At 44.2% G+C, this 18316-nt stretch overlaps 1 protein-coding gene across 1 annotated transcript in view; it reads right to left on the minus strand.

Moving 5' to 3' along the window:
- Positions 1-1940: 1940 nt before the first annotated feature.
- Positions 1941-18316, minus strand: part of LOC115129167 (glycine receptor subunit alpha-4-like) — a 106444-nt gene continuing 90068 nt past the window's right edge. The window contains 7 exon segments of the mRNA XM_065018235.1: positions 1941-2228; positions 5558-5686; positions 8349-8378; positions 8380-8433; positions 8535-8684; positions 9548-9762; positions 10156-10293. Of these exon segments, the coding sequence (XP_064874307.1) occupies positions 1941-2228; positions 5558-5686; positions 8349-8378; positions 8380-8433; positions 8535-8684; positions 9548-9762; positions 10156-10293 (1004 nt within the window).

The following is an 18316-nucleotide window of genomic DNA, read 5'->3' on the forward strand; positions in this document are numbered from 1 at the left end:
TATTCAGACCATTTGCTATGAGACTCGAAATTTAGCTCAGCTGCATCCTGTTTCCACCGGTGGTAAAATCAATTGATTAGACATGATTTGGAAAGGCACACACCTTTCTACATAAGGTCCCAAAGTTGACAGTGCATGTCAGAGCAAAACCAAGCCATGAGGTCGAAGGAATTGTCTGTAGAGCTCCGAGACAGGATTGTGTCGAGAAACAGATCTGAAGACGGGTACCAAAACATTTATGCAGTATTAATGGTTCCCAAGAACAGTAGCCTCCATCATTCTTAAATGGAAGAAGTTTGGAACCACCAAGACTCTTCATAGAGCTGGCCTCCCGGCGCAAACTGAGCAATCAGGTGAGAAGGGCCTTGGTCAGGGAGGTGACCAACAACCCAATGGTCACTCTGACAGCTCCAGAGTTCCTCTGTGGAGATGGGAGAATCTTCCAGAAGGACAACCATCGGGTAGTGGCCAGACGGAAGCCACATGACAGAGGCATATAGACAGGTGTGTGCCTTCACAAATCATGTCCAATCAATTTAATTTACCACAGGTGGACTCCAATTAAGTTGTAGAATCAGCGGAAACAGGATGCAGTTGTGCTCAAGATTCTGATGAAACCAAGATTGAACTCTTTGGCCTGAATGCCAAGCGTCACGTCTGGAGGAAACCTTGCACCATTCCTACAGTGAAGCATGGTGGTGGCAGCATCATGCTGTGAGGATGTTTTTCAGCGGCAAGGATTGGGAGACTAGTCAGGATCGAGGCAAAGATGAACTGAGCAAAGTACAGAGAGATCCTTGATGAAAACCAGGACCTCAGACTGGGCAAAGGTTCCCACTCCAACAGGACAACAACCCTAAGCACACAGCCAAGACAATGCAGGAGTGGCTTCGGGACAAGTTTCTGAATGTCCTTGTGTGGCTCAGCCAGAGCCTGGACTTGAACCCGATCGAACATCTCTGGCGAGTCCTGAAAATAGCTGTGCAGTGACACTCCCCATCCAACCAGATAGAGCTTGAGAGGATCTGCAGAGAAGAATGGGAGAAACTCCACAAAAACAGGTGTCAAGCTTGTAGCGTCATACCAAGAAGACTCGAGGCTGTAATTGCTGCCATAGGTGCTTCAACAAAGTAAAGGGTCTGAATACTTATGTAAATATTTTTTTTCCATTGTTTTGTTTTTTATTTAAAAAAAAAAGTTTTTGTAAAAATCTGTTTTTGGTTTGTCATTATATGGTATTGTGTGTAAATTGATTAGGGGGAAAACGATTTAATACATTTTAGAATAAGGCTGTAACGTAACAAAATGAGGAAAAACTCAAGGGGTCTGAATGCTTTCCGAATGCACTGTATATAATCTATTGTCATATGTAGTTAAAACAACATATCATCATCACCTCATTTAAATCCAGAAATATCAAATCCCTCCCTCAAATCCATTTGTTTGGCATTGTAAAGTTGTAAAAAAAGCCTTTTTTCCTTCTTTTTTTTTTACATTCATTCAAAGATGCGTTAATTGGTAAAATTCAAGTCAGTAGTATCCATCCAGCCATGACTAATATTCCCTTGTGGTATCTGCCTTTAGCCATAGTTCAGAGTTCAGGCAGAAGTTCAAAACTAGCATTATTATGTTTCTGCTGTAATCCAGTCAAAACAAGATGACTAAGATAAAAGAGAATGCAATAACAAATAGCACTCTAACACCAGTTTAAATTCACATCTTCACTTTCTTTTCATACACACTTTCTCTCTCTCTCTCTCTGAAATCCTGAAGACGCACCTGAGCACAGAGTTTTTAGCATCAATGGCAACTGTTGCGAAGCATATGCCCCTGAAACACTTTTAATGTATATCTGATAGGCAGTTTTGGTTGAAAAAAAAAAAGGAAAAAAAAGTAGCATGTAACAATTAGAGGTCGTTGGGAATAGAGCAGAGAGCATATTACAAATTTGCGTGGATGTCCTCATGTCGCAGCACTTTGTAGGTAATCCAGTAGAAAATGTTGAAGAAGAGGAAGCTCAGAGGGAAGACTGCGCGGGATATCGTGTCGATGCGCTTGGCCCGGTCCACAAAGCGCTTGCGGACCGCCTCTCCATCATACATGGTGGACACCGGTGGGGCGAAGATTGTGGCCCCTTCCACCACCGTTCCGTCCTTGGTCTGCAGGCAGTGACCCAGTCCGTAGCCGCGGAAGTAAAACCCACGGCTGTCTCTCACCAGTTCCTTTTCCTGGGGAATGAAGCAAAAAGAAAGCACAAATTGGCTCTTCACTGTCAACTGGCATTAACTCATATTTCTTCCCAGTGGGTAATTCTCAGATGCAGGCAAAAGGGCAACAGGGTGAGGGCATTACTTACTCAACTTAAAATGAAAAACACCAAGCATGTCTGGACTTGTGCAAGACAGTGCAACTGCCCCTAAAAACAACTTCTCATTCAGAAAACAGCCTATGTGGCATCGATATGAGTCATAATCATGTATTCTACTGTCAAAGTTTACTACAAAGTGTAATTTTGGTTATAAAGTCAGTCTCGTCCAAAACTGAGTTTTGTGAGAAATCACAACCTAAGTGAAGTTTGATTTTTTTTCAATCCTGCCCACATGCCAACAGCTTGGCAGCTGCATGCGACCCAATCGTATTGCCCGTGGTCAATTTGCATTGACTTTGGATATCCCTGTGGGGCTTGTTAGGGGCCGTTGTTAAATTACACAATGTAATTTGTAAAAAAAAAGATATATTTTAGCAGATGCTCTTATCCAGTGCATTTATCTTAAGATCTTAAGCTATGTGAGTCAACCACATATTACAGTCGTAGAAAGAATAGTTTTGACTGGGCTGAGCGGGAGCTGACCTCCCGTAGGGTTAGGATGCCCAACAGACCAGAGGTGGCAGACGCAAGCACCTGGGCAAGCATCATGGTCTTGTAGTGGATGCGAGCTTCGACTGGAAGTCAGTGGAGTGTGCGGAGGAGTGGGGTGGCATGAGAGAACTTGGGAAGGTTGACTACCAGGTTGGCTGCTGCGTTCTGGATAAATTCCAGGGCACAAGCGGGGAGGGCACAAGATGGGGCACAAGATGGCACAAGCGGGGAGTCCAGCCAACAGAGCCAGCTGCAGTAGTCCAGACGGGAGATGACAAGTGCCTGGATTAGGAGGTGTGCCGTTTCTTGTGTGAGGAAACGTTGTACTCCACGGATATTGTAGATCATGAACCTGAGTTGTCCACCTTGATGGAGAGGTCTTGGAGTGGACAGGCCTTACCCGGAAGGAAGTGCAGCTTTGTCTTGTTGAGGGTTAAGCTACATGGGACAATACGTTAAAATTGGCTCCACATCTCAATGACTTAAAAACCTCAAACCAACTATAAATAGTAGAAATTAATATACAAATATTGAAACCATTTCATGAGAAAACTAAAAGGTGTACAATATGTCTCATTTACATTGTGTAATTTATTGACGGTTCCTAACTAGCCCCGGAGATAGGCTATCCAAAGTCCAACCAATTTTGCCAGCCGGGTGATTGGCAAAATAATTTGTCTAACTCTTCCCACCTGCGAAAACACAAGAGACATCCACATCAAACCATACCCTGAAACCAACACTTATTTCAATTAAATCATTGCCACTAGCGTTTCTTAACGATACTTAATGATATTGGAGAGGAACAGTATCATTAACGCGAAAGGGCCATTTTAATTATCAAAGTAAAAAAAAATGTACCTCCATTTCTCTTTGTAGGCTAAGGACACAGACTTTAAAAACATCTAAACTTCTGAAATAATAGACCTATCAAGGTGCCGGAGTGAAAAGTCAGGGTCCCGACAAAAACTCACAATGGGCATTACCAATGATGGATGGCGGGGCATTCTTTCCATGCCGAGTGAGATGCCATGTTCCCTATCTTTGGGGAGAATATTAATAGACATGTAGCTTAATGTTGACAGTCCTCTCACACCTTGAGAGATGCGCTTTGGCAGGGAAAGGTGGGATGTGGGATCTAAATTGGGTTATTAGTAGTCAGTGTTAAGGCAGTGAGTGAATTGACCCTCCCGGGTGTCTTTCTCCCTGACCCTTGGCAGGTATTTTTTTTGTGTTACAGCCTGAATTGAAAATTTATTAAATTTGGATTTTGTTTTGTCACTGGCCTATACACAATACCTCATAATATCAAAATGGAATGATGTTTTTCTAAATGTTCGCAAATTAATTCAAAATTAAAAGCTGAAATGTCTTTAGTCAAAAAGTATTCAACTGATTTGTTATGGCACGCCTACATGAGTAAACATTTGCTTAACAAGTCACATAATAGTATTTAACATTATTTTTAATAACTACCTCACAAACAATTGTCTATAAGATCCCTTAGGCGAGCAGTGTATTTCAAACACAGATTCAACCACAAAGACCAGGGAGGTTTTCCAATGCATCACAAATAAGGGCACCTATTAGTAGATGGATAAAAAATAAATAAACAGACATTGAATATCCCTTTTGATTATGGTGAAGTTATTAATTACACTTTTGATGGTTTATCATTAAACCCAGTAAAATCCAGTACAACACATTACTGAATACCACTCTCCATATTTTCAAGCACAGTGGTGGCTGCATCATTTCATGGGTATGCTTGTAATCGTTAAGGACTGGGTAGTTTTTCAGGGTAAAAAAGAAATGGAGTGGAGCGAAGCACAGGGAAAATCCTAGAGGAAAACCTGGTTCAGTCTGCTTTCCGCCAGACACTGGGAGATGAATTCACCTATCAGCAGGACAATAACACAAGGCCAAATCTACACTGGAGTTGCTTACCAAGAAGAAAGTGAATGTTCCTGACTGTCCAAGTTACAGTTTTGACTTAAATCTACTTGGAAATCAATGGCAAGACCTGAAAATGGTTGTCTAGCAATGATCAACAACCGTTCTTTCCTACAGGGGTATGAATACTTATTTAAATGAGATATTTCAGTATTTTATTTTCAGTGAATTTGATAAAATTTGTTTTCACTATGTTATTGGGTGAGAACGTATTTTTTTTAATCAATTTTGAATTCAGGCTGTAACACAACAATATGTGGAATATGTCAAGGGGTATGGATACTTTCTGAAGGCACATTTTTTACTCAATAAAAAAGATCTCCAAGTACCAAGCGATCTGTACATGCCAACACCCTCAGAGCAGAGGATGTCCTGTGTCATGTCTTTGTGCTTTCTTGAGAAGACAGCGAAGGTGAAACACCCCCCCCCCCCCCCCCCCCGAAGAGTACCCACCTGGAGCCGATGACACAGAATTACATCAGGCTTTAATTTAACGTTTAGAATTAGGATGGCATAAAGGGCAGGAGCAGACCGGGGGGGGGGGGGGGGGGGTGAGAAAGGTCAAAAGGGGCTTGTTTCAGTGCAAAACTTGCACTTGGTGGGGAAGGGGTAGAACATATTCGCTTTGGGGATCAGATGTGGTGGAAGACATTCGGTTTTGGGGGTCAACAGATTCAGTTTGAGTGGACAGAGGTGATGGAACATTCACTTTGGGGTCAGAGGTGATACAGGGGTCAGTTTTACCCTGGCATAGGCCCTGCAGTGCTGATTCAGGTTTCCGTGGTAGCTGGTGCTGATGGTGTTGTTGCCAGGCAGGTCGTTCACTTTCCTCTCTGACTCTACACTCGGCGGTTGATTGGACAAGGCCATGTCCTCCGCAGAGAAAGGAGCAATACATAGATTGGAAAAATGTCATTTGAAACCATGCTATTCTCTATTTTAATACCAATCAGAAATGAGCTGCACATTGGATTGTGTACCTTTTTTCTCCTCTTTTGTCTATAATACAAGGGTCCTGAAAGAATGATGTGCTCAGGTGCTGCAAAATTTAATTCCTAAGAAATGCTAATCTAATAATTTTGCTGAGTGCAGGAAATGCTATCTGCTTCATTCCAAATTAAGCAAAAGTACATTACTTTCTTTGAGCCAAAAATAGACAAAAGATGTGAACATACAGTAACAGTCAAAAGTTTGGACACACCTACTCATTCAAGGGTTTTTCTTTATTTGTACTATTTTCTACATTGCAGAATAATAGCGAAGACATTAAAACGCTGAAATAACACATGGAATATTTGTATTTGAGATTCTTCAAAGTAGCCACCCTTTGCCACCCTTGATAACAGCTTTGGTGATTGTGGAGGCCAGGTCATCTGATGCAGCATTCCATAACTATACTTGGTCAAATAGCCCTTACACAGCCTGGAGGTGTGTTTTGGGTCACTGTCCTGTTGAAAGTTAAATGATAGTCCCACTAAGCGCAAACCAGATGTGATGGCGTATCACTGCAGAATTCTGTGGTAGGCATGCTGGTTAAGTATGACTTGAATTGTAAATAAATCACTGACAGTGTCACCAGCAAAGCACACCCACACCATCACACCTCCTCCTCCGTGATTCACGGTTGGAACCACACATGCGGAGATCATCCGTTGACCTACTCTGCGTCTCACAAAGACACAGAGGTTGGAACCAAAAATCTTAAATTTGGACTCATCAGACCAAAGGACAAATTTCACCCGGTCTAATTCTTGGCCGAAACAAGTCTCTTCTTCTTATTGGTGTCTATTAGCAGTGGTTTCTTTGCAGCAATTCAACTATGAAGGCCTGATTCACCCAGTCTCCTCTGAACAGTTGATGTTGAGATGTGTCTGTTACTTGAACTCTGTGAAGCATTTATTTGGGCTGCACTCTGAGGTGCAGTTAAATCTAATGAATTTATCCTCTGCAGCAGAGGTAACTCTTTGTCTTCCTAACCTGTGGCGGTCCTCATGAGAGCCAGTTCCATCATATCGCTTGATGGTTTTTGCCACTGCACTTGAAGAAACTTTGAAAGTTCTTGAAATGTTCCGCATTGACTGACCTTCATGTCTTAAAGTAACGATGGACGTTTCTCTTTCCTTATTTGAGCTGTTCTTGCCATAATATAGACTTGGTCTTTTACCAAATAGAGCTATATTCTGTATACCACCCCTACCCTGTCACAACACAATTGACTGGCTCAAACACATTAAGATGGTAAGAAATTCCACAAATTAACAAGGCGCACCTGTTAATTGAAATGCATTCAAGATGACTACCTCATGAAGCTGGTTGAGAGAATGCCAATAATGTGCAAAGCTGTCATCAAGGCAAAGGGTATCAACTTTGAAGAATCTCAAATATAAAATATAAAACACTTTTTTGGACATACATGATTCCATATGTGTTATTTCATAGTTTTGATGTCTTCACTATTATTCTACAATGTAGAAAATAGTAAAAATAAAGGAAAAATCCTTGAATGAGTAGGTGTGTCCAACCTTTTGCTGCTACTGTAAAATATATCAAACATGGTGGTACGGAACTAAACGGAAAACAAGCTATGCAATTTAGCCTTTAAAATCAGTGAAGCACTCAAGGAAAACGTTAAAAGTATGATTCATCAACAAACGGCTTTAACCAAGGGAATTACTGTAGCTCAGGAGGCTGAGGAAAATATCCTTGAGGAACTAAAGTAAGTTGGCTTTGCAAACACTGCAACTCATTTTCTTATACAGTAGATATAAAGTACTTTTATTTCCTTCATGACGTAAGCCGTAGTGTATTCAGTACACGTACATGGGAGCTTGGGTGTCAGGGTCTGACTGCCCTCTGTTGTTTTTCAACGCCAAGCTGAAGACCATGGAGGTACAGTAGGTACTGATTAACCCTGGTCAGTCAGTGATGGTAGCTAGGTGTGCTCCATCAGCCCAAGGCCATGCTTCAATACCACCCTAGATGGATAATTCAGAAGCCAAATGTCTTGATGGGAGTAATTGCCCTACTGATGTGGAGTTACTTCTTGCTCTCATGGAAAATCATTTTCGCTCCTTTTATTGTATTCGAGTCCAGTAGACAGCCCACTAAATCTGTGAGATTTGTCTGCCCTGGACAGTGGGAGCTTTAATAATCTAGGAAAACAGCCCACCCATTTTGGACCACCGTTTAATGCGTTTTTTCAGACTCTGTTGTCTCTGCTCTTGAGAGTGAATTTTCTGTTTCGCTAAAGGTTCTCCCTTCTTGTAATTTGTGCTCAGTAGCATTACCGCTCTCCATTCTCTACAAGTGGCTACATGGTGGATCGGTTCGTTTGGCTGGATAGTAATACTTCAGATCAGCAATATTTTACTCCTCCTAAGCTCTTATTCAGCCATAAAACTCCCTATTTTATTTTACTCCCAGAGTTCCAGTGATGCGAGGCTGGAGGACAGGTTTAGCCTGTGTTACAGACCAGGTTAATGGTGTGACGAGGGGAGCAGGGAGCACATGGACATCTGTGCAGGTCAGTCCTCACCGTGGAAATGAGCTGAGCCTGAAATGAGCTGTATCTTCCTCATGTAAAGTGACGGCCAGCTGTAGTGTGTTGCTGTTGTCAGTCTCTGAATATACAGCAGCGCACAATAACAAGGTCTGTAAGTCAGTGTGGTAGAAAGTGACAGGTGTGTTTGTCCAGTGTGTGTGTCTGGCGATTTACACTCACTATTCTTTGCCGCCGCCGCTTCTTCCTCAGCCTGATAAACTCCTTGTGTTGCCGCGAGACAAAGTTGACTGCTGCATACTCGAGCAGCGCAGCGAACACGAACAGCAAGCACACGGCCATCCAGATGTCAATGGCCTTCACGTAGGACACCTGGCGGGGAGAGGCACACAAGGTAACTGGGTCATCAATAGTGAATCAATGGAGGCGTTGGTGGGCGTAATTAAAGGGGAAATGGCATACTGACACTGCCCTAAACACGCAGACTACATTTTAGTCATTTAACAGACGCTCTTATCCAGAGAGACTTATAACAGTGAGTGCATACATTTTTTAAATACTTTTTTCATACTGGTCCCCTGTGGGAATCGAACTCACAACCCTGGAGCTGCTCTACCAACTGAGCAACACAGGACTAGTGAGACTAATGAGCCTTGTCTTCAGAATGGCCCAAAATTGTAACAGGAGAAAATAAGATGCAGGCAGATGCATCAGATTCACATAGACTCATACATCAGCCAGGGAATGTCAACTCTGCTCTGTTCATGAACACGTTAACGTCAAAACATGTCAAACTCAGGTTTGAAATTCCAGTTGAGTTCACTCCATAGTAATATTTTGCCAGCTACCTGTCTAGACATGGCCTAACTACTGTATCTAAATTGGATATTCCAGTCCAACAAACCTAGAGGCCTAGCATTGCAGATGCTAGAAGTAATTGGTTATGAACTGGACCATTAACATTGCATTCCGTTGATCTGGCAGGTGACAATAACCAGGTGCCAGCCCATTAAAGTGACATCTGAAATAGCCAATCAGCATTGGGAGAGGAGTCATATGATTAAATTGAAACAATTTGAAACATTCTGATACATATGCTACCAGTTCCTACAAGCTTTGCGTTGACAGTGACCCTTCATGTGAATAGTGTTTCCACGCCTTGCAAAATTAGCACTGATAGCACTTACTAGACTCGCTATCCATCATCCTCCTGGTAGAGCGTTATCTATGCTCACCTTGGGTAAAGAGGCCCGGGACCCAGAGCTCTGGGTGGTCATGGTGAGCACGGTGGTGATGCCCAGGCCCACTCTAGCCGGGGCAGCATCCATGTTGATCCAGAAGGAGACCCAGGACAGGATGACGATGAGCAGGCTGGGGATGTACATCTGGATCAGGTAGTAGCCCATCTGTCTCTCCAGGTGGAACTTAACCTCGATGCAGGTGAATTTACCTGCCACCATAACCGATAGAATTGGCAAATACTTAAGTCAGTCTTTTGGCAAATTCTGTAGAATTTACGCGTTTTTTGTGTGTAGGTTGGAAAAGTTGCCACTGGTCGATGGAGTTCAGATCATATGTTGAGAAGGAAGTTGCTGCTACTCCATTGAGCACTTAATTTGCTTTTTTCTCATGTACATTTATCAATGATTCTGCAGCATCTAGCACTTTTAATCATTCTGCAGAAAGCACCAGCTCTCTCAACAAATTATGCTCTGAACTCTTTTCTTAAACATCAATTAAACACAATCCCCAACCCCCAAAGCTCCATTCTGCCATTTATGTTCCTTTCAGAAAAACAATCTTAACAATGTGCTCTTCCACTGAAGTTCCACCAAGGTCCCACCTGTGTTGTAGTGCTTGGTACAGTAGCCCAGATCCTGCTCATCTTTCAGCACGAACTGAGGGAGTGTCAGATCATCAGCCACTTGCACCGGGTTCTCTGCCAACCACTCGAAGATCAGATCATTCATGGTATACCCAACTACAGAGAGAGAAAGAGATACGATTAGGGTGGGAGAGACACGGGAGGGAGGGTGAAAGAGAAAGCGAGCGAGAGAGTGGGGGAGAGAAGATGAGAAACAGAGAGAGGTCCAAAGGGAAACATATGGAGAAAGGTATAGAGTTGAGAAAGGGAGAGACAGGGAGTGCTGGAGAGAGAAAGACAGGTGTAAAGGAAGAGAGGGTGAGAGATGGCGAGGGAGAGAGTGAGTGATGGGGAGTAAACAGGGTGACATCCCTCAGTCCAGTTGCCATTCCCATCTCCCTCCCCGCCTGTTTGTCATGATAAAGGTAAGCCAAAGTGGCAGACCAGTGGCTTGAAGATCAAACATGAAGGGTGAATGTGAGATGCATGCCTCAACAGCAGCAGGAGCTGATGGCTTAATGGGTGCAGGGTTGCCCTTGCATTCACTTACACGTGTTTGCGCCACCAAAGACCCGCAAAGCCTGTCAGCTGTGTAAGCAAACATACATCACAGTAGACCAAGCAGCCATATGTGACTACTGAAGACTAGACTGTAATTGCTTTGAGCACACACATACAGTGGGGAGAACAATTATTTGATACACTGCCAATTTTGCAGGTTTCCCTACTTACAAAGCATGTAGAGGTCTGTAATTTTTATCATAGGTACACTTCAACGCTGAGAGATGGAATCTAAAACAAAAATCCAGAAAATCACATTGTATGATTTTTAAGTAATTAATTTGCATTTTATTGCATGACATAAGTATTTGATCACCTACCAACCAGTAAGAATTCCGGCTCTCACAGACCTGTTAGTTTTTCTTTAAGAAGCCCTCCTGTTCTCCACTCATTACCTGTATTAACTGCACCTGTTTGAACTCTTTACCTGTATAAAAGACACCTGTCTACACACTCAATCAAACAGACTCCAACCTCTTCACAATGGCCAAGACCAGAGAGCTGTGTAAGGACATCAGGGATAAAATTGTAGACCTGCACAAGGCTGGGATGGGCTACAGGAAAATAGGCAAGCAGCTTGGTGAGAAGGCAACAACTGTTGCCGCAATTATTAGAAAATAGAAGAAGTTCAAGATGACGGTCAATCACCCTCTGTCTGGGGCTCCATGTAAGATCTCACCTCGTGGGGCATCAATGATCATGAGGAAGGTGAGGGATCATCCCAGAACTACACGGCAGGACCTGGTCAATGAACTGAAGAGAGCTGGGACCACAGTCTCAAAGAAAACCATTAGTAAAACACTACGCCGCCATGGATTAAAATACTGCAGTGCACGCAAGGCCCCCCTGCTCAAGCCAGCGCATGTCCAGGCCCGTCTGAAGTCTGACAATGACCATCTGGATGATCCAGAGGAGGAATGGGAGAAGGTCATGTGGTCTGATGAGACAAAAATAGAGCTTTTTGGTCTGAACTCCACTGTTTGGAGGAATAAGAAGGATGAGTACAACCCCAAGAACACCATCCCAACCGTGAAGCATGGAGGTGGAAACATCACTCTTTGGGGATGCTTTTCTGCAAAGGGGACAGGACGAATGCACCGTATTGAGGGGAGGATGGATGGGGCCATGTATCGCGAGATCTTGGCCAACAACCTCCTTTCCTCAGTAAGAGCATTGAAGATGGGTCGTGGCTGGGTCTTCCAGCATGACAACGTCCCGAAACACACAGCCAGGGCAACTAAGGAGTGGCTCCGTAAGAAGCATCTCAAGGTCCTGGAGTGGCCTAGCCAGTCTCCAGACCTGAACCCAGTAGAAAATCTTTGGAGGAAGCTGAAAGTTTGTATTGTCAGAAACCTGAAGGATCTGGAGAAGGTCTGTATAGAGGAGTGGGTCAAAATCCCTGCTGCAGTGTGTGCAAACCTGGTCAAGAACTACAGGAAACGTATGATCTCTGTAATTGCAAAGGTTTCTGTACCAAATATTAAGTTCTGCTTTTCTGATGTATCAAATGCTTATGTCACACAATAAATGCTAATTAATTACTTAAAAATCATACGTGATTTTCTGTATTTACTGTATGTGGTTCTGAATATAAACGGAAACACCCCCACCTCTAGCATTTCCGTCAATTCTGTAGATGTTATAACCATGTATTGCTACCACTGTATCATCAAAGGTGAGTTTGAGAGAATGTGAGAATGTCATCTGTTACTAGCAAATTATTGTTTCATGAACCTTGTCTCTTAAACTACGTATGTTAACGTGGGTTATTTTAACACTTTTCTGGGATGCTTTCATTGCTCTACTGGGAAGCGTAGCAGAAGTAGACATGCTCATGTTATTTATGTTAGTGCAGAGTGAGCTGCACACAGTGGACTTCCCACTAGGGCACAACGCCTCAGTGCTAACTCTCACATTTTAAGGAAGACACAGATGCAGACAGTGTCGAAGTAACAAAAGTTTATTACAAGAACAGGGGCAGGCACAATGACAGGTTAAGGGCAGGCAGAGGTCAATAAACCAGATCTGGAAACAGGAGACAAAGGTCTGTGAGACATGGGTTGGATTTTAGACACATGACAGTGGGATGTAAACGAAGGGTATGGGGCAACAGAAGACGAACAGCAGAGGGGCTAATGACCTTGGAGATGGGGAAAGGGCCAATAAACCATAGGGAAAGTTTGCGGGACCCAAGCCAGAGTGGCAGATCCTGGGTGGACAGCCATACCTTCTGCCCGAGACGATACCGGGGTGCCAGGGTCCGCTTGTCGATGATACCTGGAGGTGGTCTTGAAAAGGGCCGACCGGGCTCTCTTTCATGTATGATGACAGGGGCGAACAACAGAAGTGGACAGAACTGGACAGAAGTTATGTCGACCTCTTCCTCTTGCTCAGGGAAGAGCTGGGGCTTATAACCCAGGGAACACTCAAAGGGCGAGAGTCCCCTAACAGGGGGGCTGAGTGGGGATGCCTAGCTCGGATGCTAGGGTAGCGTCCATAAAGCTCTTATCGGCCCCAGAGTCGATGAGCACCTGGAGAGATTGACTGGTTTCCCCATAGCAAAATGACATGAAAAGGGGTGCGAGTAAGGGGAGAGGACTCTCCATCGAAGCATTCCAGGGGAGGTAAGCGGGGTTCCCAGGAAACCGGGGTGGCTGGGGAGCCGATGCTGCTACCAGCCAGGTTACTGAGGAGCTGGGAGGTTACCATTGTGGTAGGCTGCCTAACAGCCTGCGGATTTGCTCCAGCAATGTGTTCAGCACTCGGTCAGGGCGTTCTGCCAAGGTCTGGAACTCTTCCATAAGACCATGAAGCAACTCCTTGTGCCTTCCGATGGTGGCTCCTTGGGAGGAGATGGCGTCGCGGAGCTGGTCCGAGTCTGCTGGGTCAGTCATGGCCAGTTTGTACTCTCACATTTTAAGGAAGACCGATATGCAGACAGTGTCAAAGTAACAAAGGTTTATTATTAGAACAGCGGCAGGCAAAACGATAGGTCAAGAGCAGGTTGAGGTCAGTAATCCAGATCAGAGTCAAAATGTACAGAACGGCAGGCAGTCTCAGGTTCAGGGCAGGCAGAGGTCAATAATCCAGGGTGGTGTGACAAGGGAGGTAGGCACAGGGTCAGGGAAGGTAGAATGGTCAAAACCGGAAAAACTAGAAAACAGGAACTATAGAAAAAGACAGGAGCAAGGGGGAAAACACTGGTAGGCTTGAAGGACAAAATGATGGGGAAGATCACAACTTGCAGACTTGTTTACGTGATGCTGTGCGTTTTGTTGCTAACCTTACTTTGCTACCTGACAACTTTACGGTTTTACTTTTTAATTATCGTTTATATTTCTAGTTTTTCCCTCACTCAACTTTTTTTAAATTCAACTTTTTCACTCCGGACGCTTTATCTGGACGTGGTTCGTCAAGACCTCCACCATCCGAAGCTAAGTAGTAACATTAACATGATGCCTTCTAATTGCAGTCGCTGTACTCATAATATACAGGAGAACAATTGCCTTACGGCGAGGATAGCTGTGCTACAAGCCCAGCTTCAGATGCAATCATTAGGCAAGGGTAATTTCAGTGTAGGAAAGGATGAAACAGCGTCTGTGCCACCAGTAAGTACAGATAGTAGTATAAACCCCCTCACACAGTCCCCGCGGCCGTTAAACCTTCTCATGGCTTCCGGAGGGAAATTCTGTAGGAATGCTCAACCGGTGGCTCAACCGGTGTCGTTCATTCAGCCGACAGAAACTTTTAACAGGTTCTCCCCATTAAGCAGCGAGTCAGATTCTGAGGCCGAGCCTTCTCTGGTCTCTACTCCCCCCGTTACGGGGTCTGAGATGCCGAAGCCTCCCACGATTGGCTCTGACAAATTGAAAACCCTAGTCATTGGCGACTCCATTACCATTACCAGTATTAGACTTAAAACGAATCATCCAGTGATCATACACTGTTTACCAGGGGGCAGGGCTATCGAATTTAAGGCTAATCTGAAGATGGTGCTGGCTAAAGCTAAAACTGGCGAGTGTAGAGAGTATAGAGATATTGTTATCCACGTCGGCACCAACGATGTTAGGATGAAACAGTCAGAGATCACCAAGCGCAACATAGCTTCTGCGTGCATATCAGCTAGAAAGATGTGTCGGCATCGAGTAATTGTCTCTGGCCCCCTCCCAGTTAGGGGGAGTGATGAGCTCTACAGCAGAGTCTCACAACTCAATCGCTGGTTGAAAACTGTTTTCTGCCCCTCCCAAAAGATAGAATTTGTAGATAATTGGCCCTCTTTCTGGGACTCACCCACAAACGGGACCAAGGAGTGTTGAGGAGTGACGGATTCCATCCTAGCTGGAGGGGTGCTCTCATCTTATCTATGAATATAGATATGGATCTTACTCCCCTAGCTCCACAATGAGATAGGGTGCAGGCCAGGCAGCAGGCTGTTAGCCAGCCTGCCAGCTTAGTGGAGCCTGACACTAGCACAGTCAGTGTAGTCACCATTGAGACCGTGTCTGTGCCTCGACCTAGGTTGGGCAAAACTAAACATGGCGGTGTTTCCCTTAGCAATCTCACTGGAATAAAGACCTCCTCCATTCCTGCCATTATTGAAAAAGATTGTGATACCTCACATCTCAAAATAGGGCTACTTAAATTAAGTTCCTCAGTTAGGTGATTAGCTGATTTTTGTCCTCTGACATCCTTGGGTAGGCAGAGGGAGTCTGGAAGGGCATCAAGGAATCTTTGGGTTGTCTGAGAATTTATAGCATGACTTTTGATGATCCTTGGTTGGGGTCTGAGCAGATTATTTGTTGCGACTGCAAACATAATAAAATGGTGGTCCGATAGTCCAGGATTATGAGGGAAAACATTAAGATCCACAACATTTATTCAATGGGACAAAACTAGGTCCAGAGTGCGAATGTGGCGGTGAGTAGATCCGGAGACATGTTGGACAAACCCCACTGAGTCAATGATGGCCCCGAAAGCCTTTTGGAGTGGGTCTGTGGACTTTTCATGTGAATATTAAAGTCACAAAAAAATTTGAATATTATCTGCTATGACGACAAGGTCTGATAGGAATTCAGGGAACTCAGTGAGGAACGCTGTATATGGCCCAGGAGGCCTGTAAAAAAGTAGCTATAAAAAGTGAGTAGGCTGCAAAGATTTCATGACTAGAAGCTCAAAAGACGAAAACATATATATTTTTTTGTAAATTTAAATTTGCTATCGTAAATGTTAGCAACACCTCCGCCTTTGCGGGATGAGCGGGGATTTGGTCACTAGTGTAACCAGGAGGTTAGGCCTCGTTTAACACAGTAAATTCATCAGGCTTAATTAAGCCATGTTTCAGGCAAGCCAATCACATCAAGATTATGATCAGTGATTAGTTCATTGACTATAACTGCCTTGGAAGTGAGGGATCTAACATTAACCTTGTGAAAAACCTTAGATGCAGAAGCACCCCTAAGAACTTAAAACATTTGTCATAAGAAACTAGCTCCCTGGTATACCCGAGCTCTGAAGAAAGCTTCCAGAATATTGGAAGTATTCCGACTAGCTTGGAAAGACAGTACCGTGCAGTATCGAAGAGCCCTCACTGCTGCTCGATCATCCTATTTTTCCAACTTAATTGAGGAAAATAAGAACAATCCAAAATGTATTTTTGATACTGTCGCAAAGCTAACTAAAAAGCAGCATTCCCCAAGAGAGGATGGTTTTCACTTCAGCAGTGATAAATTCATGAACTTCTTTGAGGAAAAGATCATGATCATTAGAAAGCAAATTACGGACTCCTCTTTAAATCTGCGTATTCCTCCAACGCTCAGTTGTCCCGAGTCTGCACAACTCTGCCAAGACCTAGGATCAAGGGTGACACTCAAGTGTTTTAGTACTATATCTCTTGACACAATGATGAAAATAATCATGGCCGCTAAACCTTCAAGCTGCATACTGGAACCTAATTACTATATCGAATCTCCCATTCCTCTCAAAATTTTTAGAAAAAGCTGTTGCGCAGCAACTCACTGCCTTCCTGAAGACAAACTAATTTTTTTGTATTTGAAAGGCTTTAGTCTAGTTTTAGACCCCATCATAGCACTGAAACTGCACTTGTGAAGGTGGTAAATGACCTTTTAATGGCGTCAGACCGAGGCTCTGCATCTGTCCTCGTGCTCCTAGACCTTAGTGCTGCTTTTGATACCATCGATCACCACATTCTTTTGAAGAGATTGGAAACCCAAATTGGTCTACATGGACAAGTTCTGGCCTGGTTTAGATCTTATCTGTCGGAAAGATATCAGTTTGTCTCTGTGGATGGTTTGTCCTCAGACATATCAACTGTAAATTTTGTTGTTCGTCAAGTTTCCGTTTTAGGACCACTATTGTTTTCACTATATATATATATTTGACCTCTTGGGGATGTCATTCGAGAACATAATGTTAACATTCACTGCTATGCGGATGACACACAGCTGTACATTGATGAAACATGGTGAAGCCCCAAAACCATGGAATGGTCTGCCTACCCATGTGAGAGTCTCAACCTTTAAGTCTCTATTGAAGATTCATCTCTTCGGTAGGTCCTATGATTGAGTGTAGTCTGGCCCAGGAGTGTGAATGTGAAAGGAAAGGCACTGGAGCAGCGTACCGCACTTGCTGTCTCTGCCTGACCGGTTCCCCTCTCTCCACTGGGAGTCACTGCTTACGGGTGCTCTTCCATGCCGTCCCTAGGAGGGGTGCGTCACTTGAGTGGGTTGAGTCACTGATGTGGTCTTTCTGTCTGGATTGGCGCCCCCCCCCCCCCCCTTGGGTTGTGCCGTGGCGGAGATGTTTGCGGGCTATACTCGGCCTTGTCTCAGGATGGTAAATTGGTGGTTGAAGATATCCCTCTAGTGGTGTGGGGGCTGTGTGGGGTTATATCCTGCCTGTTTTGCCCTGTCTGGGGGTGTCATCGGATGGGGCCACAGTGTCTCCTGACCCCTCCTGACTCAGCCTCTAGTATTTATGCTGTAGTAGTTTGTGTCGGGGGGCTAGGGTCTGTCTGTTATATCTGGAGTATTTCTCCTGTCTTATCCAGTGTCCCGTGTGAATTTAAGTATATTCTCTTAAATTCTCTCTTTCTTTCTTTCTCTCTCTCGGAGGACCTGAGCCCTAGGACCATGCCTCAGGACTACCTGGCATGATGACTCCTTGCTGTCCCCAGTCCACCTGGCCATGCTGCTGCTCCAGTTTCAACTGTTCTGCCTGCGGCTATGGAACCATGACCTGTTCACCGGACGTGCTACCTGTCCCAGACCTGCTGTTTTCAACTCTCCAGAGGCAGCAGGAGCGGTAGAGATACTCTCAATGATTTGCTATGAAAAGCCAACTGACATTTACTTCTGAGGTGCTGACCTGTTGCACCCTCAACAACTACTGTGTTTATTATTATTTGACCATGCTGGTCATTTATGAACATTTGAACATCTTGGCCATGTTCTGTTATAATCTCCACCCGGCACAGCCAGAAGAGGACTGGCCACCCCTCATAGCCTGGTTCCTCTCTAGGTTTCTTCCTAGGTTTTGGCCTTTCTAGGGAGTTTTTCCTAGC

Source organism: Oncorhynchus nerka, linkage group LG5 (genome assembly GCF_034236695.1).
Source record: "Oncorhynchus nerka isolate Pitt River linkage group LG5, Oner_Uvic_2.0, whole genome shotgun sequence".
In the NCBI taxonomy this organism is placed as follows: domain Eukaryota; kingdom Metazoa; phylum Chordata; class Actinopteri; order Salmoniformes; family Salmonidae; genus Oncorhynchus; species Oncorhynchus nerka.